This window comes from Anomaloglossus baeobatrachus, chromosome 3, assembly GCF_048569485.1.
Source record: "Anomaloglossus baeobatrachus isolate aAnoBae1 chromosome 3, aAnoBae1.hap1, whole genome shotgun sequence".
Lineage (NCBI taxonomy): Eukaryota > Metazoa > Chordata > Amphibia > Anura > Aromobatidae > Anomaloglossus > Anomaloglossus baeobatrachus.
In genome coordinates, this window is record NC_134355.1 from 700,298,492 (window position 1) to 700,323,794 (window position 25,303).

At 53.7% G+C, this 25,303-nt stretch overlaps 1 protein-coding gene across 1 annotated transcript in view; it reads left to right on the forward strand.

Moving 5' to 3' along the window:
• LOC142297466 (uncharacterized) overlaps positions 1-25,303 on the forward strand; it is a 194,597-nt gene that overhangs the window by 130,754 nt on the left and 38,540 nt on the right. The window contains exons 8-11 of the mRNA XM_075341692.1: positions 8,443-8,605; positions 13,981-14,112; positions 22,845-22,979; positions 24,379-24,502. Coding sequence (XP_075197807.1) covers positions 8,443-8,605; positions 13,981-14,112; positions 22,845-22,979; positions 24,379-24,502 — 554 coding nt within the window. The remainder of the gene's footprint in view (positions 1-8,442; positions 8,606-13,980; positions 14,113-22,844; positions 22,980-24,378; positions 24,503-25,303) is intronic.

Here is a 25,303-nt window from a genome sequence, read left to right on the forward strand (position 1 = left end):
TTGATCAGTTCTTGATACAGTTTCCCCTGGAACAGGTGCAGCCGGGCTCGTTCTTTCCACAGCCGAGGAGCGGCAGGGTCCATTCCAGCAGAGCCTTGTTCAATCATGGTCTTGACCAATTGGATGGCAGGCGCTTGGTCTTGGGCTTCTCGCCATCCCTGACTGGGTAGCGGGTCCAAGTTCACCTGTTGCTGTTTGACATGCAACTTCTCGACTGGTGGCCGGTGGAACGCGGGCAACTCGATTTCTTCTAGGTCATCGTCTTTCGACCCCTCACCCGGCAGGTGGAGCATCCGGGATAGCGCATCCGCGTTGGTGTTCTTGCGGCCGGCTCGGTATTTGATAGTGAAGTCATAGTTAGACAGCCTGTCCACCCACCGCTGCTCCAACGCGCCCAGCTTGGCCGTGTCCAGATGGGTTAACGGATTATTGTCCGTATAGGAGGTGAACTTTGCTGCTGCGAGGTAATGGCGGAACCGCTCGGTAATGGCCCACACCAGGGCTAGGAACTCAAGCTTAAAGGAGCTGTAGTTCTCAGGGTTCCTTTCCGTGGGCTGGAGTTTCCTGCTGGCGTAGGCGATCACCTTTTCTGTTCCATTCTGGACCTGGGACAGGACGGCTTCCAAGCCCACATTACTGGCATCGGTGTAGAGGATGAATGGGAGGCTGTTGTTGGGGTACGCCAGGATTTCTTCCCCGGTCAAGGCCGTCTTCAGCTGGCGGAAGGATTCTTCATGCTTCTCTTCCCACACCAACGGGGACCCTGGGGCTCTGCCGCCTTTGGTCTGTCCCACAAGGAGGTCTTGCATGGGTGCAGCCATCTTCGTGTATCCCTTAATGAAGCGGCGATAGTAGCCCACCAGGCCCAGGAACTGTCTCACCATGGTCGGCCTCGGCCAGTCTTGAATGGCAGTGATCTTTTCGGGATCTGGGGCGACGCCTTCCGCGCCCACCACATGTCCGATGTACTGCACCCTGGGCTTCAGTAGGTGGCACTTCGAGGGCTTCAGTTTCATCCCATACTTGGCAAGGGACGCGAACACTTCAGCCAGGTGCTCCAGGTGGGCCTCGTACGTCTGGGAGTATACAATCACATCATCCAGGTACAGCAGGACAGTTTCGAAATTCAGATGTCCCAGGCAACACTCCATCAGTCGTTGGAAGGTCCCAGGAGCGTTACACAGCCCGAACAGCATGCTGTTGAACTCACAGAGTCCCATAGGTGTAGCAAAGGCGGTCTTCTCTTGGTCTTCTGACGCAACTGCCACCTGCCAGTACCCACTAGTGAGGTCAAGGGTAGAGAAGAAGTTAGCGGTTCTCAGCGCGGCCAGCGACTCTTCAATACGGGGCAGAAGATAGGCATCTTTATGCGTTATCTGGTTGATCTTCCGGTAATCCACACACATTCTCATGGTGCCATCCTTCTTCTTTACCAGCACCAGTGGGGCTGCCCGGGGACTACAACTATCCCGAATGACCCCTGCCTCCTTCATGTTCCTCAACATGTCTTTGGCGCATTGATAGTGTGCTGGCGGGATGGGCCTATACCTTTCTTTGATGGGTGGATGTAGACCTGTAGGGATATGGTGTTGAACCCCTTTAATCCTCCCGAAATCTAGTAGGTGCTTGCTGAAAACCTGTCTATACTCCTGTACTACCTAGTGTACCCCCTCTTTGTGATGTATGGGTGTGGCTTCGGTGCCAATATGTAACTCCTGGCACCACTCCTCTAGCTGTTCGGGGAGTAAGTGTTTACTGGCCGGGGTGCTGAGGTGGGCGGGGCAGCTTCGTGAATGGTGTGAGGGTCTAAGGTAAGCAACTTGGCAAGTGTGGCGTAACGGGGAAGCCTAACTTCTTCCTCTCCACAATTCAACACTCCCACAGGCACTCTCCCCTTTTTGACGTCAACCACCCCTCTGGCCGCCATCACCGTGGGCCAATGTTCGGAAGGTGTGGGTGCCACCGTCGCCGGGTAGTCGCGCCCCTGGGGGCCCACTGCTGCCCTGCAGCAGATCATCATCTCACTTCTGGGGGGCACTACCAAGGGGGCCACGTCCATCACTCTTACGCCACCAATCTCTCCACCCGTTGAATTCACTTGTTGCCGATATAGGAGGGCTCGGATCTCACGCTGCACAGCCCTCTGTCGGTCTCCTCCTGCTGTGGCGGCCACCTGCTGTAACAAACTCAGCACCTCACTCATACAATGCTCCATCACATTGGTCCCTAGGATTACCTTTGGATTATGGTCACTAGGTTCATTCATCACCACAATCATCCCTTGATGTTTTAGCTCCGCACGTCCCACGGTCAGGGTCACCTGTTTGTATCCCACTTGGGTTAGAGGGAGTCCATTGGCCGCAACAAGGGTCAGGCTATCATCAGAGGGGGCCAGTTCATCAGTACCCCAATACTGCTGGTACAGTGTATATGGTATAGTGGTTACCTGTGATCCTGTGTCCAATAGGGCCATAAGCGGAACGCCGTCCACTGCCAGAGGGATGATGGGGCGAGCTCCGACGTACCGGTCTCGCCAGTCGGGGGGACCGTTGGTGTCTACTTTTGAGGATTGGCCCTTGGCCCCAGGGGTTGCTCGTTTAACGGGCATCGCCTAGAGTAGTGGCCAGGCTTGCTGCACCTGTAACAAATAGGAGGCCCATACCGTGAGTCATTGGTCCTTCTATGCTGCATCCAGGGGACATCCTCCGGGCTGTCGGCGAGCTGGATCCTCTCGGGGGGCTTGACTCTCGTCGGAAGCTGGAGTGCGGCAAGGATCTTAGCTAGGTCTCCATCCATGTGGCGGACCTGGGCAGCCAGCTCCTCCATCATCCCGGCGGGTGCTGCAGGGGCCGGTACAGCCAGGAGAGGAGAAGCCACCGTGATGGGAGCAGTTTCAGCCGGCCATGGGGCCGCCTCAGGGGCGTCTGGCGTTGGAGCCTGCAGAGCCTTGATGGCCCGCTCCTTCAATACTGCAAAGTCCAGGTTAGGGTGCTCTAGGGCCCACAGCCGTAGCTGCTTGCGGTCTTCCGTGGACCCCAGCCCTTGCAAGAATTGCTCCACTAGCATCCTATTGCTGTCCACATCATTAATGGTGTCCACTCGCTTCAGTGCGCAGAGGGCTGTTTGTAGGCGGCGCAAGGCATAGTCTCTTATATTACCCACAGGCCGCTGCCGGCACTGATAAAACTGCATCCGCAGCTCCGCTTCCGTGCGGGTCTCAAAAGCGGTTTGAAGTTTCTCAAAAATGATAGTCACTGAGGCCTGGTCCGCGTTGGTCCAAGTCTCTGTCTCCTGCTCAGCCGCGCCAGTTAGCTGCACTAGCACTACCGCTGCCCGTTGCCTGTCTGTCAAGGGGTATAAATCGAGGACCGGGCTAATCTTTTTCCGGAACACCTGCAAAGCATCAGGCTTCCCATTGTACTGTGGTAGCCAGGTAGCACCAGGCACATAAGGCAGAGAGAACGGCATCACCTGGGCAACCGCTGGACCTGCGGCCTCCCCCGCTCCTGCGGGTGCCGTTGCGGCTGCGACCACCGCTCCTCCAATGGCTCCATCGGGCGCAGAGATCTTTTTCCGTCCCCCCTTGGTTCTTTCTCAGCACTCCACTTTTGGGGGCGGGGCTTCGCTTTCGCGCCCTTACTGCTCGGGGAAGACGCTCGAGCGGGGAATCTTCGCGGCAAAGATGGCGGCGCTTCAAATTTTTCGGCCGGACACCGCCGGCGGGGACTGCAAGGTGCACTTCTACTGGTAAGTAGATGGGTAGGATCCTGTTCGTGACGCCAAGTTGTCGCGGGCGGCGGGGCGCTGCGCTCGCTAACGCTCGGGTCCGGCTCTGCTGCTGCTGCTCGGTGGCTCGAGTGGTGGGTCGAATCCGGGGACTCGAGCGGCGCTCCTCGCCCGTGAGTGAAAAGGGGGTGGTTTGTTTGGGGATTTAGTCCATGACGCCACCCACGGGTTGTGGTGAAGATGGGCACCACCGCTGCTGGTGGCGGGGATCCCGGGAGCGATGTTAGGGAGCAGCTGGGATGTTGTTCTTCCCCTCCGTGGATAGGGGTTGGTGATCCCGGGGCCCGGTGAGGTGATGGGGAGGCAGGGTTGGCGAGATGCAGGATTGCAGGGACAGCGTGGCGCGGTGCCGGATGGCACTGGTGTACTCACTCAGCAATAGATACACAAAAGTCTCTGGTAAACCAAACGGCTGGATGGACGGGTCCCGCAGTCGGCTGCAGTGTCTCTCCCCAGACAGGTGATGGTGGCTGTCAGAGCTGCAACGTTACTGGAGTATCAAAAGCACAAGGTGTGCCATACTCAGGGACATGGCCAAGGTAAGGAAGGCTGAAAAACGACCACCTTTGAACATGGGCGGCACGGTGGCTTAGTGGTTAGCACTGCAGTCTTGCAGCGCTGGGGTCCTGGGTTCAAATCCCACCAAGAACACCATCTGCAAGGAGTTTCTTGTTCTCCCTGTGTTTGCGTGGGTTTCCTCCGGGTAATACGGTTTCCTCCCACACTCCAAAGACATACAGATAGGGACTCTAGATTGTGAGCCCCAATGGGGACAGTGTTGCAAATGTATGGAAAGCGCTGCGGAATTAATAGCACTATATAAATGAATAAAATTATTATTATTATTAATTAATTAATGAATTAAGAAACAGAAGATAAAATGTCAAGACTGGGCCAAAAAAGATCTTAAGACTGATTTTTCAAAGATTTTATGGACTGATGAAATGAGAGTGACTCTTGATGGTCATATGGATGGGCCAGAGGCTGGATCAGTAAAGGGCAAAGAGGTTCACTATGACTCAGACGCCAGCAAGGTGGAGGTGGGTACTGGTATGGGCTGGGATCATCAAAGGTGAACTTGTGGGACATTTTCAGGTTGAAGATGGGGTGAAACTCAACTCCCAGACCTACTGCCAGTTTCTGGAAGACAACTTCTTCAAGCAGTGGTACAGGAAGAAGTTGGTATCATTCAAGAAAAACATGATTTGCTTGCAGAACAATGCTCCGTCACATGCATCCAACTACTTAGCAGCGTGGCTGGCCAGTAAGGGTCTAAAAGATGAAAAAAAATAACGGCATGGCCCCCTTGTTCCCCTGATCTGAACCCCATGGAGAACCTGTAGTCCCTCATAAAATGTGAGCTCTACAGGGAGGGCAAACAGTCCACCTCTGGGAGCAGTGCTGGGAGGCTGTGGTGTCTGGAGACTGTGGTGTCTGGAGGCTGTGGTGGCTGGAGGCTGTGGTGTCTGGAGGCTGTGGTGGCTGGAGGCTGTGGTGGCTGGAGGCTGTGGTGTCTGGAGGCTGTGGTGGCTGCGGTGTCTGGAGGCTGGGGTGTCTGGAGGCTGCGGTGGCTGGAGGCTGTGGTGTGTGGAGGCTGTGGTGTCTGGAGGCTGTGGTGTCTGGAGGCTGTGGTGGCTGGAGGCTGTGGTGGCTGGAGGCTGTGGTGGCTGGAGGCTGGAGGCTGCGGTGGCTGGAGGCTGTGGTGTGTGGAGGCTGTGGTGGCTGGAGGCTGCGGTGGCTGGAGGCTGTGGTGTCTGGAGGCTGTGGTGGCTGGAGGCTGCGGTGGCTGGAGGCTGTGGTGTCTGGAGGCTGTGGTGTCTGGAGGCTGTGGTGTCTGGAGGCTGCGGTGGCTGGAGGCTGTGGTGGCTGGAGGCTGTGGTGTCTGGAGGCTGTGGTGGCTGGAGGCTGTGGTGTCTGGAGGCTGCGGTGGCTGGAGGCTGCGGCGGCTGGAGGCTGCGGTGGCTAGAGGCTGTGGTGTCTGGAGGCTGTGGTGTCTGGAGGCTGTGGTGTCTGGAGGCTGTGGTGGCTGGAGGCTGTGGTGGCTGGAGGCTGTGGTGTCTGGAGGCTGCGGCGGCTGGAGGCTGCGGTGTGTGGAGGCTGTGGTGGCTGGAGGCTGTGGTGTCTGGAGGCTGTGGTGGCTGGAGGCTGTGGTGGCAGGAGGCTGCGGTGGCTGGAGGCTGCGGTGGCAGGAGGCTGCGGTGGCTGGAGGCTGCGGCGGCTGGAGGCTGCGGTGTGTGGAGGCTGTGGTGGCTGGAGGCTGTGGTGTCTGGAGGCTGTGGTGGCTGGAGGCTGTGGTGGCTGGAGGCTGTGGAGTCTGGAGGCTGTGGTGTCTGGAGGCTGTGGTGTCTGGAGGCTGTGGTGGCTGGAGGCTGTGGTGTCTGGAGGCTGTGGTGTCTGGAGGCTGTGGTGGCTGGAGGCTGTGGTGTCTGGAGGCTGTGGTGTCTGGAGGCTGTGGTGGCTGGAGGCTGTGGTGGCTGGAGGCTGCGGTGTGTGGAGGCTGCGGTGGCTGGAGGCTGTGGTGGCTGGAGGCTGTGGTGTCTGGAGGCTGTGGTGTCTGGAGGCTGTGGTGGCTGGAGGCTGTGGTGTCTGGAGGCTGTGGTGGCTGGAGGCTGTGGTGGCTGGAGGTTGTGTCTGGAGGCTGTGGTGGCTGGAGGCTGTGGTGGCTGGAGGCTGTGGTGGCTGGAGGTTGTGTCTGGAGGCTGTGGTGGCTGGAGGCTGTGGCGGCTGGAGGCTGTGGTGGCTGGAGGCTGTGGTGTCTGGAGGCTGTGGCGTCTGGAGGCTGTGGCGGCTGGAGGCTGCGGTGGCTGGAGGCTGTGGTGTCTGGAGGCTGTGGTGGCTGGAGGCTGCGGTGTGTGGAGGCTGTGGTGGCTGGAGGCTGCGGTGGCTGGAGGCTGTGGTGTCTGGAGGCTGTGGTGGCTGGAGGCTGTGGTGGCTGGAGGCTGTGGTGGCTGGAGGCTGTGGTGTCTGGAGGCTGTGGTGGCTGCGGTGTCTGGAGGCTGCGGTGTCTGGAGGCTGCGGTGGCTGGAGGCTGTGGTGTGTGGAGGCTGTGGTGTGTGGAGGCTGTGGTGTCTGGAGGCTGTGGTGGCTGGAGGCTGCGGTGGCTGGAGGCTGCGGCGGCTGGAGGCTGCGGCGGCTGGAGGCTGTGGTGTCTGGAGGCTGTGGTGGCAGGAGGCTGCGGTGGCTGGAGGCTGCGGCGGCTGGAGGCTGCGGTGTGTGGAGGCTGTGGTGTCTGGAGGCTGTGGTGGCTGGAGGCTGTGGTGGCTGGAGGCTGTGGTGTCTGGAGGCTGTGGTGTCTGGAAGCTGTGGTGGCTGGAGGCTGTGGTGGCTGGAGGCTGTGGTGGCTGGAGGCTGCGGTGTCTGGAGGCTGCGGTGGCTGGAGGCTGTGGTGTGTGGAGGCTGTGGTGTCTGGAGGCTGTGGTGTCTGGAGGCTGTGGTGGCTGGAGGTTGTGTCTGGAGGCTGTGGTGGCTGGAGGCTGTGGCGGCTGGAGGCTGTGGTGTCTGGAGGCTGCGGTGTGTGGAGGCTGTGGTGGCTGGAGGCTGTGGTGGCTGGAGGCTGTGGTGTGTGGAGGCTGTGGTGGCTGGAGGCTGTGGTGGCTGGAGGCTGTGGTGGCTGGAGGCTGTGGTGTGTGGAGGCTGTGGTGTCTGGAGGCTGTGGTGGCTGGAGGCTGTGGTGTGTGGAGGCTGTGGTGTCTGGAGGCTGTGGTGGCTGGAGGCTGTGGTGGCTGGAGGCTGTGGTGTCTGGTGTCTGGAGGCTGTGGTGTCTGGAGGCTGTGGTGTCTGGAGGCTGCGGTGGCTGGAGGCTGCGGTGGCTGGAGGCTGCGGTGGCTGGAGACTGTGGTGTCTGGAGGCTGTGGTGTCTGGAGGCTGTGGTGTCTGGAGGCTGTGGTGGCTGGAGGCTGTGGTGGCTGGAGGCTGTGGTGGCTGGAGGCTGTGGTGGCTGGAGACTGTGGTGTCTGGAGGCTGTGGTGTCTGGAGGCTGTGGTGTCTGGAGGCTGTGGTGGCTGGAGGCTGTGGTGGCTGGAGGCTGTGGTGGCTGGAGGCTGTGGTGGCTGGAGGCTGCGGTGGCTGGAGGCTGTGGTGTCTGGAGGCTGTGGTGTCTGGAGGCTGTGGTGTCTGGAGGCTGTGGTGTCTGGAGGCTGTGGTGGCTGCTGCAGGCAATGTGGATTGTAAACAGATCAAGCAATGACAGAATCTATGGATGGTCGGCTGCTGAGTGTCATCATAAAGAAAGGTGGCCCCTCAGGGACTCTGCAATGTGACATTCATCCCACAAACCATTGACACTGAATCTGCCTCCAATACGGCAACATTTGGGTTGAAGTAACAATTTTGTGGTAAAATTGTATTTTTTCATTTTCACGGCTCAACGTTATAAAATTCTGTGAAGCCCCCGGGGGCTCCAGGTGGTCACCACATCTAGATACATTCCCTGAGGGGTCTAGTTTCCAAAAGGGGGGTCACATGTGGGGGATCTCCAGGCACAGCAGCGGAGACATAAAGCGAGAACATATCAGCACAGGCTCTTCACCTCCGCCTCTCAGCTGAGCTCCACCTACTGTGGTCACATGGTCGTGATGTCACAACAGGTCCTTCAGCACCACTTCCTCTATGCTGAGCTCAGCCCATTATGGTCACATGGTCATGATGTCACCGCAGGTACTTCACCACTACTTCACTTCTGTTGAACTCCGCCTATTATGGTCACATGGTTGTGACATCATCACAGGTCCTTTATAACCACTTCTCAGCTGAGCACTACCCATTATGCTGTTGTCTCTGGTGTCAGCCGCTGTACAGGGGACCCTGGCTCTGGTGTGAGGTGAGGTGATGGCAGCACAAGACGTTTGTGGAAGCGGCTCTAATGTTCTGTATTTGAAACCGATCCGAGCTCCGGTCATGTCCGTACTCTGGTCCGATCCGTTCTATGGTCCGGTACGTGCTCCGGTCCGATCCGTTCTATGGTCTGATCTGTGCTCTGGTCCAATCCGTTCTATGGTCCGGTCCGTGCTCTGGTCCAATCCGTTCTATGGTCCGGTCCGTGCTCTGGTCCAATCCGTTCTATGGTCCGGTACGTGCTCCGGTCCGATCCGTTCTATGGTCTGATCTGTGCTCCGGTCCAATCCGTTCTATGGTCCGGTACGTGCTCTGGTCCAATCCGTTCTATGGTCTGGTCTGTGCTCTGGTTCAATCCGTTCTATGGTCTAGTCCGTGCTCTGGTCCGATCCATTCTATATTCCGGTAGGTGCTCCGATCCTATCCGTTCTATGGTCCGGTAGGTGCTCCGGTCCTATCCGTTCTATGGTCCGGTAGGTGCTCCGGTCCGTTCTATGGTCCGGTAGGTGCTCCGATCCGTTCTATGGTCCGGTAGGTGCTCCGATCCGTTCTATGGTCCGGTAGGTGCTCCGATCCGTTCTATGGTCCGGTAGGTGCTCCGATCGGATCCGTTCTATGGTCCGGTAGGTGCTCCGGTCCGATCCGTTCTATGGTCCGGTAGGTGCTCCGATCCGTTCTATGGTCCGGTAGGTGCTCCGATCCGTTCTATGGTCCGGTAGGTGCTCCGATCGGATCCGTTCTATGGTCCGGTAGGTGCTCCGGTCGGATCCGTTCTATGGTCCGGTAGGTGCTCCGGTCGGATCCGTTCTATGGTCCGGTAGGTGCTCCGGTCGGATCCGTTCTATGGTCCGGTAGGTGCTCCGGTCGGATCCGTTCTATGGTCCGGTAGGTGCTCCGGTCGGATCCGTTCTATGGTCCGGTAGGTGCTCCGGTCGGATCCGTTCTATGGTCCGGTAGGTGCTCCGGTCGGATCCGTTCTATGGTCCGGTAGGTGCTCCGGTCGGATCCGTTCTATGGTCCGGTAGGTGCTCCGGTCGGATCCGTTCTATGGTCCGGTAGGTGCTCCGGTCGGATCCGTTCTATGGTCCGGTAGGTGCTCCGGTCGGATCCGTTCTATGGTCCGGTAGGTGCTCCGGTCGGATCCGTTCTATGGTCCGGTAGGTGCTCCGGTCGGATCCGTTCTATGGTCCGGTAGGTGCTCCGGTCGGATCCGTTCTATGGTCCGGTAGGTGCTCCGGTCGGATCCGTTCTATGGTCCGGTAGGTGCTCCGGTCGGATCCGTTCTATGGTCCGGTAGGTGCTCCGGTCGGATCCGTTCTATGGTCCGGTAGGTGCTCCGGTCGGATCCGTTCTATGGTCCGGTAGGTGCTCCGGTCGGATCCGTTCTATGGTCCGGTAGGTGCTCCGGTCGGATCCGTTCTATGGTCCGGTAGGTGCTCCGGTCGGATCCGTTCTATGGTCCGGTAGGTGCTCCGGTCGGATCCGTTCTATGGTCCGGTAGGTGCTCCGGTCGGATCCGTTCTATGGTCCGGTAGGTGCTCCGGTCGGATCCGTTCTATGGTCCGGTAGGTGCTCCGGTCGGATCCGTTCTATGGTCCGGTAGGTGCTCCGGTCGGATCCGTTCTATGGTCCGGTAGGTGCTCCGGTCGGATCCGTTCTATGGTCCGGTAGGTGCTCCGGTCGGATCCGTTCTATGGTCCGGTAGGTGCTCCGGTCGGATCCGTTCTATGGTCCGGTAGGTGCTCCGGTCGGATCCGTTCTATGGTCCGGTAGGTGCTCCGGTCGGATCCGTTCTATGGTCCGGTAGGTGCTCCGGTCGGATCCGTTCTATGGTCCGGTAGGTGCTCCGGTCGGATCCGTTCTATGGTCCGGTAGGTGCTCCGGTCCGATCCGTTCTATGGTCCGGTAGGTGCTCCGATCGGATCCGTTCTATGGTCCGGTAGGTGCTCCGGTCCGATCCGTTCTATGGTCCGGTAGGTGCTCCGATCCGTTCTATGGTCCGGTAGGTGCTCCGATCCGTTCTATGGTCCGGTAGGTGCTCCGATCGGATCCGTTCTATGGTCTTGTCCTTGCTCTGGTGTTGTTTCTGCTCCGATCTTGTCTATGCTCGTGTCTGGTCTAATCCGTGCGCCATTCTGATCTGTTCTGCGGTTAGGTCCGTGCTCCGATCCGGTCTGTGCTTTGGTCTGATCTATTCTACAGTCTGATTTGTTCTATGGTCTGCTCTATCCTCCATTCTTATCGGTTCTATATTTCAGTCAGTGCTATGGTCCCGATACTTAGAGATTAAAGGCTCTACCACTCACAATATAGGTGCTAGTGCTATGGTCCCATCTGCGCTCTTGGCCTTGCACTGATCCATGACCTAGTCCATGCTCCAGTCTTGTCTGTGCTCCGGTCTCATCCGTTCTATGGTCTGGTCCGTGCTCCGGTCTCATCCGTTCTATGGTCTGGTCCGTGCTCCGGTCTCAGCCGTTCTATGGTCTGGTCCGTGCTCCGGTCTCAGCCGTTCTATGGTCTGGTCCGTGCTCCGGTCTCAGCCGTTCTATGGTCTGGTCCGTGCTCCGGTCTCAGCCGTTCTATGGTCTGGTCCGTGCTCCGGTCTCAGCCGTTCTATGGTCTGGTCCGTGCTCCGGTCTCAGCCGTTCTATGGTCTGGTCCGTGCTCCGGTCTCAGCCGTTCTATGGTCTGGTCCGTGCTCCGGTCTCAGCCGTTCTATGGTCTGGTCCGTGCTCCGGTCTCAGCCGTTCTATGGTCTGGTCCCTGCTCCGGTCTCAGCCGTTCTATGGTCTGGTCCCTGCTCCGGTCTCAGCCGTTCTATGGTCTGGTCCCTGCTCCGGTCTCAGCCGTTCTATGGTCTGGTCCCTGCTCCGGTCTCAGCCGTTCTATGGTCTGGTCCCTGCTCCGGTCTCAGCCGTTCTATGGTCTGGTCCCTGCTCCGGTCTCAGCCGTTCTATGGTCTGGTCCGTGCTCCGGTCTCAGCCGTTCTATGGTCTGGTCCCTGCTCCGGTCTCAGCCGTTCTATGGTCTGGTCCCTGCTCCGGTCTCAGCCGTTCTATGGTCTGGTCCCTGCTCCGGTCTCAGCCGTTCTATGGTCTGGTCTCATCCGTTCTATGGTCTGGTCTGTTCTCCGGTCCAGTCTGTGGTATGATCCACTGTGTGGTCCGGTCCTGTCCTGTCCATGCACCAGTTTGACCCAAAAGAAAACAAAAAAAGTGAGCCGGAGTATGAGTTGGTGCACATGTAACTTGTAAGCTCATGTTCACACTGGCCATAAGACATATAAAAACCAAAGCTGAAAATAATACAAACATATACCCTGCTGTAACTAATTATAAGAATAATGCATATAAATAAACATAGGGTACTTAGTAAACACTGTTTTTGATCAAAAAAAGCATAAAGCCATCCCACCATAACAAGGTGTATCCAATCGGCACAGTACCTACACTCTCTTATATTAAAACCTCACCATGTGTCTGAGCCTCCCCAGGGCTGTGGGGTACTCGGCCCGGGCCGTATATGTACGGGGATGCTATGTCACGGGTGTGTAATGGCCAATGCCCGGTTCCGTGACCCTGGGGGTCGCTTGAAAAGGGATTATATGCAGGGAAGATTGGAGAGTTAATGTCGTGACGCCACTTGCGGGTTGCAGCTAAGTAGTTGGAGCCACCGCTGCACAGTCTATCGCCACTTGGGCTGGTGGTGATGGCAGCCTGGTGTAATGCCTGCCTGGATCCACAGACTCAGATGGGCTGTAATGGACAGGCTAGAGGGAAGCCACTCACCAAGCAGGACCCTGAAACCCTTTAACCCCTATACAGGGATTTGGAATTACACAGGGCCCCGGAGATCACTACCTGTCGAAGGCAGCAGTGCAATAGAGTAGTCGTCAGGCAGGGTCAAACCAGGATTTGAAGAACAGGGACAGAATCGGCAGGCAAGGATGTAAACAGAACACAAAGCAGAGGTCAAATCCGGATCGGGCAGCAAGGTACATAAACAGCAGGCAGGAGGGTAGTCAGAAAACACGCAGAAGTCAGCACACAGGAATCACTAAACAGAACAGGACGGGGCAGGAACCAGGAATACAGAACTATCTCTGGCAGTGGTCAGCAGACAGGAGGGGAATTAAGAAGGGTGTGGTGTCTTCCCATAGGCTGTAGCTGAATGATGGTAACTTCAGCTGGAAGACACACGCCACCTATAGTCAGCCAGTGGTACTGCAAATCCCAAGGAAACCCAGCCCAGTGGATGAGCGGAGCCTGCGCCCACCGGCGACACTGGCATCAACTCCACTCCCAACACCAGCACCATCCACTGCAGGAACACGGTGTCGCCTGGCGATCAGAGTAGAAGTCGCTAGAGCAGACTCCGGTGGTGACGTAACACCTGGATATTGGGCCCACCGCAAGTAGGGCTGAGGAGGGTAAATGATGAAGTTTCACTCAGAAAAAGGGAGACCACACAATGGGAATGCAGCGCAACTGGTGTTTACTCACAGCGGTGGTAATGCTGGTTCACTGAGGATGGCTGGTTCAGACCCCTGGTCCCTGTAGTCCCAGTGCCGATGTGGTAATCTGGTGGATTCTTTTCCCTGCACCTCTCACTGGTTGGAGGAATCTCGTGGCTTGGAGCATCTGGGGGTCCCCTCCTGTTTTTCGTCAGTCTCTGTTCCGTATGGCAGGCAGTGTGAACACTGTAGGGTCGGTGTTCTGTTCTGGTCCCTGGCTCTCTCTTTACTGCTGGTGCCCCCAGACTCTTCGGTCAGTGAGGTCTGTGAAAATCCCCTCATTGTGCAGGTATTTGTCAAGTAGCTTGAAGCGTTCGCCTGACCTAGGGCCATGTGCCCCGTCGGTGCTATGGTTCCAGGGGTACCTCATCGCACCCTCCCTGGCAACCACTCTCCTTCACCTGCTAGGTCCCTGCTACACGACCCCATCTGAAGACACGTCAGTCTCTTACAACTGTCACTACAGACTGAACCACTGCCTCACTCCTCCCCCCCCCTGGTTGATGTCTAGTGGACTGTATCAGCTCCACCCATGGGTGGCCATCCATTGGGCCCCAAAATAGTCAGTCACCAGTGATTGGGAGAGGGAACTGGGGATGTTTATGTGTTTTGATCTTACGTGCACTGACTTCCCCTATTGCCTCCTTTCGCCACCTGTTCAATTCCCTAATTCTTTGTTTATGTTTATCCTGTGTTACTCATGATGAGTCGTCCTGATCAGAGCGAAGCTGCAGAAATCTGATCTTATGTCCTCCCTCCACACTAATAACTGACCATCATAAAGGACCTGACAAGCCGAATCCCCCAATGTCACCTGTACGAATGATGATTCCCCCTGTCATCTCCAGCTCCATCATAAAGACCCGGCACAACCGGAGCCGAGACCATCCAGAGAGCAACTAACAAGCATGGACGAGAAGGAGACGACAAGAAGAATAACCGACCTCGCCCTACACATCATCTCCCTGCTGAGCGGAGAGGTAAACTCCTGTATATTCTATATTATCTGCTGAGTGGAGGGTAAACTCCTGTATATTCTATATTATCTGCTGAGTGGAGAGGTAAACTCCTGTATATTCTATATTATCTGCTGAGTGGAGGGTAAACTCCTGTATATTCTATATTATCTGCTGAGTGGAGGGGTAAACTCCTGTATATTCTATATTATCTGCTGAGTGGAGGGTAAACTCCTGTATATTCTATATTATCTGCTGAGTGGAGGGTAAACTCCTGTATATTCTATATTATCTGCTGAGTGGAGGGGTAAACTCCTGTATATTCTATATTATCTGCTGAGTGGAGGGTAAACTCCTGTATATTCTATATTATCTGCTGAGTGGAGGGTAAACTCCTGTATATTCTATATTATCTGCTGAGTGGAGGGTAAACTCCTGTATATTCTATATTATCTGCTGAGTGGAGGGTAAACTCCTGTATATTCTATATTATCTGCTGAGTGGAGGGTAAACTCCTGTATATTCTATATTATCTGCTGAGTGGAGAGGTAAACTCCTGTATATTCTATATTATCTGCTGAGTGGAGAGGTAAACTCCTGTATATTCTATATTATCTGCTGAGTGGAGAGGTAAACTCCTGTATATTCTATATTACCTGCTGAGTGGAGAGTAAACTCCTGTATATTCTATATTATCTGCTGAGTGGAGGGTAAACTCCTGTATATTCTATATTATCTGCTGAGTGGAGAGTAAACTCCTGTATATTCTATATTATCTGCTGAGTGGAGGGTAAACTCCTGTATATTCTATATTATCTGCTGAGTGGAGGGGTAAACTCCTGTATATTCTATATTATCTGCTGAGTGGAGGGTAAACTCCTGTATATTCTATATTATCTGCTGAGTGGAGGGTAAACTCCTGTATATTCTATATTATCTGCTGAGTGGAGGGTAAACTCCTGTATATTCTATATTATCTGCTGAGTGGAGAGTAAACTCCTGTATATTCTATATTATCTGCTGAGTGGAGAGTAAACTCCTGTATATTCTATATTATCTGCTGAGTGGAGGGTAAACTCCTGTATATTCTATATTATCTGCTGAGTGGAGAGGTAAACTCCTGTATATTCTATATTATCTGCTGAGTGGAGGGGTAAACTCCTGTATATTCTATATTATCTGCTGAGTGGAGAGGTAAACTCCTGTATATTCTATATTATCTGCTGAGTGGAGGGGTAAACTCCTGTATATTCTATATTATCTGCTGAGTGGAGGGGTAAACTCCTGTATATTCTATATTATCTGCTGAGTGGAGGGGTAAACTCCTGTATATTCTATATTATCTGCTGAGTGGAGGGTAAACTACTGTATATTCTATATTATCTGCTGAGTGGAGGGTAAACTACTGTATATTCTATATTATCTGCTGAGTGGAGGGGTAAACTCCTGTATATTCTATATTATCTGCTGAGTGGAGAGGTAAACTCCTGTATATTCTATATTATCTGCTGAGTGGAGGGTAAACTCCTGTATATTCTATATTATCTGCTGAGTGGAGAGGTAAACTCCTGTATATTCTATATTATCTGCTGAGTGGAGAGGTAAACTCCTGTATATTCTATATTATCTGCTGAGTGGAGAGGTAAACTCCTGTATATTCTATATTATCTGCTGAGTGGAGAGGTAAACTCCTGTATATTCTATATTATCTGCTGAGTGGAGAGGTAAACTCCTGTATATTCTATATTATCTGCTGAGTGGAGAGGTAATCTCCTGTATATTCTATATTATCTGCTGAGTGGAGAGGTAAACTTCTGTATATTCTATATTTTTTCCAGCACCCATGACGGCACCACGAGAGAGGGGATCCGCCCTTCAAGGACAGGAAACCTCCAGAATAAAAAGGGGCGGCACCTCTCCCCGCATCAGTTGGTTTCCTGTCCTTGAAAAGGGAGCCTCCAGAGATCCAGTAGATCCAGGAAGGTCCTGATGGGCCGAAGATTCAAGTCCGGCGCCCGGTCGGCCGGCTCTGGCAGCGGCACGGGTCCTGCTGCGGTCGGCCGAGGTGCTGGGGAGCTGCCGCAACAGACCCATGGGGGTCCGGAGTGCGTACAGCGCGCCCGATAGGAGCGCAAGGAGCCTGCGGGGGGGCAAGTGGATCTTCCAAAGTACCTATCCGCAGGGCTCTCCCGTCGCAGCGTACCCACGGGGGTTATGTCTGCGCACGGGCTTCTTTCCTTCCTCCCCCCCCCCCCCTCCTCTCCTTCCCAGCGTCTTGTCTGCGTGCCGGCACCAGGCCGAGATATGGGAGACACCTGCTGCGATCCCTGCAGGGCGTCCTCGTGGCGGCTGCTGATGTGGCACTTCTGGGAGGAGCGCCATGTTATGGGAAGGAGATGTCCGGGCTGTGCGCTGGCGCGCGTTTCTCCTATTGGACGGGCGGCCTGTGGAGCCGGATGGGACATCCGCCGGAAGTGGGGGCGGAGTCGCCAGATTTTCTTTGAAAATAAGAGCGGCAAATTCCTCTATGTGCCTGTGCTCTGTTAACATGACGGACAAGCAGTCCGCAGCGTCTCCTTCGCCTCCCTCCTCTCCAAAGCCTCCCTCTGATCATGATACTGCCTCCCTGAAGCGGCAGCAGAAGGGTGGCAAGGATGACAGTGTCACCGGCTCAGGGGTCAAGCGTGGGGGGACTGATGACCGGTCCTCCAAGCGGAGGGACCCTGACTCTCCTGACAGAAGACGGCCTTCTAAAGGACGGAAGTCAGATGAGGGCCCTGCTGAACCGGTATAGCCTCTGGGCATCGGTGGGTGAGTGCAACTCAGATGTTCCGCTTTTAATGGCAGTCATATTGTCTGTTTTTTTTATAGGATCGCAGTAAACCTAAGAAGTGTTTTATCTAAATCCAGACATAAGGAATGCGCCTTGTGCTGTAAAGAACTTTCTGGTTCTTGGACTAAGAGATTGTGCAAAGGCTGCATTCAGCAGACTTTGTCGGAGGAACAGCCAGGATTTGCCTCCGACCTCTGGACCCTCATACGGGAAGAGGTCAGGGACTCCCTCCGATCCCTGTCTGGAGCACAAAGTGCTGGGGGTTCTCGAGCCCCTTCGCCTACCCACGAGACCTCTGATAGGTCGGATGGGGAATGTGATTCCTCTGGCTCTACTTCTCGCTCCTCCTCTGATAGTGATTCAGGGGGTCGCCAGTGCTTCCCACTAGATAATATGAAGAAGTTAGTTAAGGCGGTGAGGACCACCATGGGCCTCACGGATGAGAAACCTGAAAAATCTATCCAGGATAGGATGTTCGAGGGCATGGAGCAGAAGAAACGACGCTCCTTCCCGGTGGTGGATAAGATACAAGCCTTAATTACCCGGGAATGGAAGAGACCTGATAAGAAGCATTCCATTCCTGGCGCCTTTAAGAGAAAATATCCATTTGAGGAGGCCTCCTGCTCCACATGGGATAAGGCACCAAAATTGGATGTGGCTGTCGCTAAGGCGTCCAAAAAGTTTGCCTTGCCTTTTGAGGACATGGGCTCCCTGAAAGACCCATTAGATAAGAAAGCTGATCACTTCCTAAAAAATACCTGGGAAGCTGCTGCCGGAGGACTAAGACCCGCCATTGCGGCTACCTGTACGGCTAGATCCCTGACTATATGGATTGACGAACTGGAAGACCAGTTTAGATCCCGAGCACCTAAGGAGGAGATTGCGTCCTCCCTATCCAAGTTGCGGGGGGCGGCGGCCTTCCTTGCGGACGCCTCGGCGGACTCCACTAAGTTGGCTGCAAAGTCAGCTTCCCTCTCCAATGCGGCTAGAAGGGCTCTCTGGCTGAAATGCTGGCCGGGGTTCTGCAAACTAAGTCTAAACTCTGCAATATCCCTTGTCAAGGGGAATTTCTGTTCGGGCCGGTACTGGATGACATCCTGGAAAAAGCTAGCGACAAGAAGGGCGGCTTTCCCTTTCCATCGTTTCCTTCTTCACGGCGGTCCTTTCGGAGGAAGCCAGTTCGCCGCCCCACCCGACCACGGGATCGGAATACCTGGTCCGATAGAAAGACTCAGGGAAAGGGGTTCTTGTTCAAGGGCCCCTCAAAAGATCAGAATAAGTCGTCCAAGTGACTCGCTTTCCCAGGTCGGTGGGAGGCTCTCTCAGTTCCTTCCGGCTTGGGAAAGGATTTCCTCCAGTGCATGGATACGGGCCCTGATACGCTCGGGCCTCCGGCTCCCCTTCCTTCGGCCTCCTTCTCCCCGGTTCGTGGTTACCCCTCTGCGTCGTTCTCCGGCGGAACAGCTGGCGTTGGAAGCAGAGGTTCGTCTCCTCCTCTTCAAGAGGGTGCTAGTGGAAGTTCCCACAAGGGAACAGGGAGAAGGGTTCTATTCCACCCTTTTTCTGGTAGGGAAGCCAGACGGTTCCTATCGCACAATCATCAACCTGAAAGCCCTCAACCGGTTCCTTCAAATAGACAGCTTCAAGATGGAGTCCGTGCGATCCATAGTGAAATATCTGTATCCCCACTGTCACATGGCGGTCATAGACTTACGCGATGCATATTATCATGTCCCAATCCACTCTCTCTTCCAATGCTTCCTCAGGATAGCCCTCCACATGGGCGGTCGGGTCTGCTATTTCCAATACAGAGCCCTCCCCTTCGGTCTGGCCATAGCCCCGAGGATTTTTACAAAGATAATAGCAGAAATGTCGGCATATCTGCATCAGAGAGAGGTCCTTCTGATTCCTTATCTGGACGACTTCTTGATTATGGGCGCCTCAGCTCTTCATTGTGCGGCCCTTCTCCGGCAGGTGCAAGCTTCCCTGCGGGAGTTGGGCTGGTTGATCAACGAGGAAAAGTCCAGATTAATTCCATTAAAGGTTCAGCTGTTTCTGGGACTCACTTGGGACTCCAACACTCAACTCTGTCGGTTGCCTCCTTCAAAAGTGGAAGCCCTTCGGACCCAGATAGACCGGACTCTGAGGCACCGGCGTCTGTCTCTCCGGGGTGCGATGTCCCTCCTGGGTTCCCTGACTGCGGCCATCCAGGCCGTCAGATGGGCTCAGGCACACACCAGGGTCCTACAGTGGAATGTCTTACAGCATCAGACGGCTCACGGGGACCATCTGGACAGAGTCATCATTCTCAAACATCGCACGTTGCAATCCCTCCATTGGTGGCTAGATCCGGTCCACTTGGGCAGAGGGGTGCCTTGGAGGACGCCAGAGCCCGTGGTGGTAACCACCGACGCCAGTCTCTACGGTTGGGGGGCACATCTGGACGCTCATTTCATTCAGGGACAATGGTCTGGAGAAGAAGCTCAAAATTCCTCGAATACAAGGGAATTGCTGGCGGTGGAAAAGGCGTTAGGTCATTTCATGCCGTGGTTAAGGAGTCGACATGTAAAAGTTCTGTCGGACAACCAAGCAACAGTAGCTTATCTCAACCACCAGGGGGGTACTCGCTCCAGACACCTCATGTCCGTCTCCAGCAGGATCATGTCTCAGGCAGAGGCTCATCTGAGTTCCCTGTCGGCAGTACATATCCGAGGGAAGGAGAACGATTTGGCGGACTTTCTCAGTCGCACCCAGTTTCACCAAGGCGAATGGTCTCTAAATCAGTCCGTTTTCGACCGGATAACGGAGATGTGGGGGGTTCCCGAGATAGACCTATTTGCAACTCGAACCAACAGGACCACTCGGTGGACGCGCTATTGCTCAAGTGGGACTTCCGCCTCGCATATGCCTTCCCTCCACTCATCCTCCTCCCGGCAGTGCTCAGGAAGATAAGGGAGGATCGAGCAGTCGTGATTCTCATAGCACCCTTTTGGCCGAAGAGGCCTTGGTTTTATTGGCTGACGCACCTGTCCGTCACCGATCCGTGGGTTCTCCCGGACCTACCGGATCTCCTATCCCAGGGTCCAGCCTTCCACCCGCAGCACACCAGGTTACATCTGACGGCGTGGCTCTTGAGCAATCGCTGTTAGGCAATAAGGGGTTTTCTCAGGGTCTGATATCCACCTTAATGCAGTGCAGAAAGCCTGTCACTACTCGCATTTATGGGCGCATTTGGGCCAAATTCCTGACCTCTACGGGGGCGGATCCTACTAAACCTCCCTCCGTCCCGGTTGTCCTGGAATTTCTCCAGAAGGGTTGGGAACTGGGTCTATCAGTTAGTACCCTTAAGGTGCAAATCTCCGCACTGAGCGCCTTGTATAACCATGCCCTGGCCGGAGATCCCTGGATATCTAGGTTCGTTAGGTCCTGTGCTAGGTCTAAGCCTCGGGGAACCATGCCACTACCGTCCTGGGACCTTAACTTGGTCCTTTCAGCTTTAACACGGCCCCCATTTGAGCCCTTAGATTCTATCTCTATCAAGCATCTGTCCCTTAAGACGATTCTCCTGGTCGCCCTCACTTCTGCCCGTAGGGTTAGTGACCTTCAGGCCTTATCCATTTCTCCTCCGTATACCCAGTTTTTTGATGACCCAGTTGTGTTACGAACTGATCCTGCCTATTTGCCGAAGGTGCATTCCCACTTCCATAGATCACAGGAAATAGTGCTCCCCTCTTTTTATGCCAACCCTTCTACTCCGGAGGAGGTGGGATGGCACTGCCTGGATGTTAGGCGTTGTCTTCAACGGTATCTGTTGGTCACCTCGGAAGGGAGGAGGGATAAGTCTCTGTTTGTAGTCTTCCAGGGTTGTAGAAAGGGGCTTAAGGCTTCTAAATCCACCTTGGCAAGGTGGATCAGGGATGCCATCTCGGTTGCCTACGCGGCCGGGGGGGGAAGACGTACCTCCTGGTTTGAAGGCACACTCCACGCGAGCGATGGCATCTTCCTGGGCGGAGAGATCGGAGGTCTCCATTGAGCAGATATGTAAGGCGGCAACCTGGTCTTCTCCGTCCACCTTTTTTAATCACTATCGCCTTGATTTGTCGTTCACCGACATCACCTTTGGGAGACGGGTTCTGCAAACTGTTGTCCCTCCCTAGGTCTTCCTCTCTGTAATTCTCTCGTGGTGCCGTCATGGGTGCTGGAAAAATACGTAATTACTTACCGGTAATGTGTTTTTTCTGAACCCATGACGGCACCCTTACATTCCCTCCCTGCACTTGGGGTTGCTAGTTTGCTTCCCTTTTCACTACTCTTCACTGGGCGGTTATGGTGGCGGGATATGTTTTTTAACGGTGTTCCTTGTTTCGGAGGTCCTGTCTTGCTCGGTAATCAACTGATGCGGGGAGAGGTGCCGCCCCTTTTTATTCTGGAGGTTTCCTGTCCTTGAAGGGCGGATCCCCTCTCTCGTGGTGCCGTCATGGGTTCAGAAAAAACACATTACCGGTAAGTAATTACGTATATCTGCTGAGTGGAGAGGTAAACTCCTGTATATTCTATATTATCTGCTGAGTGGAGGGGTAAACTCCTGTATATTCTATATTATCTGCTGAGTGGAGGGGTAAACTCCTGTATATTCTATATTATCTGCTGAGTGGAGAGGTAAACTCCTGTATATTCTATATTATCTGCTGAGGGGAGGGGTAAACTCCTGTACATTCTATATTATCTGCTGAGTGGAGGGTAAACTCCTGTATATTCTATATTATCTGCTGAGTGGAGAGGTAAACTCCTGTATATTCTATATTATCTGCTGAGTGGAGAGGTAAACTCCTGTATATTCTATATTATCTGCTGAGGGGAGGGGTAAACTCCTGTATATTCTATATTATCTGCTGAGTGGAGGGGTAAACTCCTGTATATTCTATATTATCTGCTGAGTGGAGAGGTAAACTCTTGTATATTCTATATTATCTGCTGAGTGGAGGGTAAACTCCTGTATATTCTATATTATCTGCTGAGTGGAGAGGTAAACTCCTGTATATTCTATATTATCTGCTGAGTGGAGAGGTAAACTCCTGTATATTCTATATTATCTGCTGAGTGGAGGGTAAACTCCTGTATATTCTATATTATCTGCTGAGTGGAGGGTAAACTCCTGTATATTCTATATTATCTGCTGAGTGGAGAGGTAAACTCCTGTATATTCTATATTATCTGCTGAGTGGAGAGGTAAACTCCTGTATATTCTATATTATCTGCTGAGTGGAGGGTAAACTCCTGTATATTCTATATTATCTGCTGAGTGGAGGGTAAACTCCTGTATATTCTATATTATCTGCTGAGTGGAGGGTAAACTCCTGTATATTCTATATTATCTGCTGAGTGGAGGGTAAACTCCTGTATATTCTATATTATCTGCTGAGTGGAGGGGTAAACGCCTGTATATTCTATATTATCTGCTGAGTGGAGGGTAAACTCCTGTATATTCTATATTATCTGCTGAGCGGAGAGGTAAACTCCTCTATATTCTATATTATCTGCTGAGCGGAGAGGTAAACTCCTGTATATTCTATATTATCTGCTGAGTGGAGGGGTAAACTCCTGTATATTCTATATTATCTGCTGAGTGGAGAGGTAAACTCCTCTATATTCTATATTATCTGCTGAGTGGAGGGGTAAACTCCTCTATATTCTATATTATCTGCTGAGTGGAGAGGTAAACTCCTGTATATATCCTTTAATATCTGACGCCTCGGGCGTCCATGGACTGGGATGTGATTGCAGCTGGAGACTCTACACTGAAAAGATGAAGGAAGAGAATATAATGAGAGGGAGGAGAAAGTCCGAATATGCAAAACTGGAGAGATAGAGAGAAACCAATATATTGTAACTATAGAGATAATCATCAGCGTCTCCTCCACAGGATTACACCGTAGTGAGGACGACACCGGGGGACCCGAACCAAATCCCAGAGCCGTCTCCGACCTCCCTGATACCTGAGAAGAGGGAAAAGATCCTGGAACTGACCAAGAAGATCACAGAGCTGCTGACCAGAGAGGTGACTGCTGGGAGATTATACAGTGTACACTGGAGGATTCTGGGGGATGAGAGGAGACTGCTGGGAGATTATACACTGTACACTGGAGGATTCTGGGGGATGAGAGGTGACTGCTGGGAGATTATACAGTGTACACCGGAGGATTCTGGGGGATGAGAGGAGACTGCTGGGAGATTATACAGTGTACACCGGAGGATTCTGGGGGATGAGAGGAGACTGCTGGGAGATTATACAGTGTACACCGGAGGATTCTGGGGGATGAGAGGAGACTGCTGGGAGATTATACAGTGTACACTGGAGGATTCTGGGGGATGAGAGGAGACTGCTGGGAGATTATACAGTGTACACCGGAGGATTCTGGGGGATGAGGAGAGGAGACTGCTGGGAGATTATACAGTGTACACCAGAGGATTCTGGGGGATGAGAGGAGACTGCTGGGAGATTATACAGTGTACACTGGAGGATTCTGGGGGATGAGAGGAGACTGCTGGGAGATTATACAGTGTACACCGGAGGATTCTGGGGGATGAGAGGAGACTGCTGGGAGATTATACAGTGTACACTGGAGGATTCTGGGGGATGAGAGGAGACTGCTGGGAGATTATACAGTGTACACTGGAGGATTCTGGGGGATGAGAGGAGACTGCTGGGAGATTATACAGTGTACACTGGAGGATTCTGGGGGATGAGGAGAGGTGACTGCTGGGAGATTATACACTGGAGGATTCTGGGGGATGAGAGGTGACTGCTGGGAGATTATACAGTGTACACCGGAGGATTCTGGGGGATGAGGAGAGGTGACTGCTGGGAGATTATACAGTGTACACTGGAGGATTCTGGGGGATGAGAGGAGACTGCTGGGAGATTATACAGTGTACACTGGAGGATTCTGGGGGATGAGAGGTGACTGCTGGGAGATTATACAGTGTACACTGGAGGCTTCTGGGGGATGAGAGGAGACTGCTGGGAGATTATACAGTGTACACTGGAGGATTCTGGGGGATGAGAGGAGACTGCTGGGAGATTATACAGTGTACACTGGAGGATTCTGGGGGATGAGAGGAGACTGCTGGGAGATTATACAGTGTACACCGGAGGATTCTGGGGGATGAGAGGAGACTGCTGGGAGATTATACAGTGTACACTGGAGAATTCTGGGTGATGAGAGGTGACTGCTGGGAGATTATACAGTGTACACTGGAGCATTCTGGGGGATGAGAGGAGGAGACTGCTGGGAGATTATACAGTGTACACTGGAGGATTCTGGGGAATGAGAGGAGACTGCTGGGAGATTATACAGTGTACACTGGAGGATTCTGGGGGATGAGAGGAGACTGCTGGGAGAATATACAGTGTACACTGGTGGATTCTGGGTGATTTTGGTGTCGTTGGTTGTCAGGTTCCTCTCCGGTGTCAGGACGTTGCTGTGTATTTCTCCCTGGAGCAGTGGGAGTATATAGAAGGACACCGGGATCTGTACTCGGACGTTGTGGGGGAGGAGTTCCGGCTGTCTATGTCACCAGGTAAGCAGAGTATATCACCAGGTATTACTGGGGCACAGGCTGCAGTGGGGTGTTGTTGGACGTCCTCCCTTTCATACACAGGGTACAATATCCGGTCATGTATTAGCTCTGGTTTTGGCTCTTATGTCACGTTTTGGTCCTACATCTGGGGGGTGTCAGACATGTCGGTCTGGGGCCATTCGTTCTCTGTACACGGCCGATTTAAAAACTTGGCATTCAAGGTAAATGTGAATACTGGACTTTTATTGAGAAGGACTTGTAGGACCAGCAGAAGCACAGACGTTTCGGTCAAAAAACTTCATCAGTTTGCGTGCAGGGGGTCCTCAGAAGTTATAGCAACTTGGCAACTGGCGTAATCAGGTATGACGCGGTGTCCACCACTGTTGTACCTGACCACCCAATAAAAGACCACTATTCACATTTACCTTGAGTGCCAAGTTTCTACAACTACTAGAGACGGTTTTGGACCCTACTTGAGCACCACCCCAGAAGTGCCGTGTATCAACTCACTCTGTACACGGCAGAACGTGCACTAATCTGATCATCGCCTCGGTCTACACTTACACAAGTCACAGGAGAGCGGTCTGTATCTGGAGGTCGGCGCCTGTCACATTGCTGATCCTACAGGAGAATAAGAAGCCACCAATAAGGAGACTCCGGAGCCTCCGGACGCTCATCACTCACAGCATTTGATGAAATCTAATTATTAAGCTGCAATCGTTGACTATTTCCTCTTGACTTCTTTTTCTCTAAAATGATAAGATATCTTTTTATTATATATCTGCCCCCATAAGGGACCCC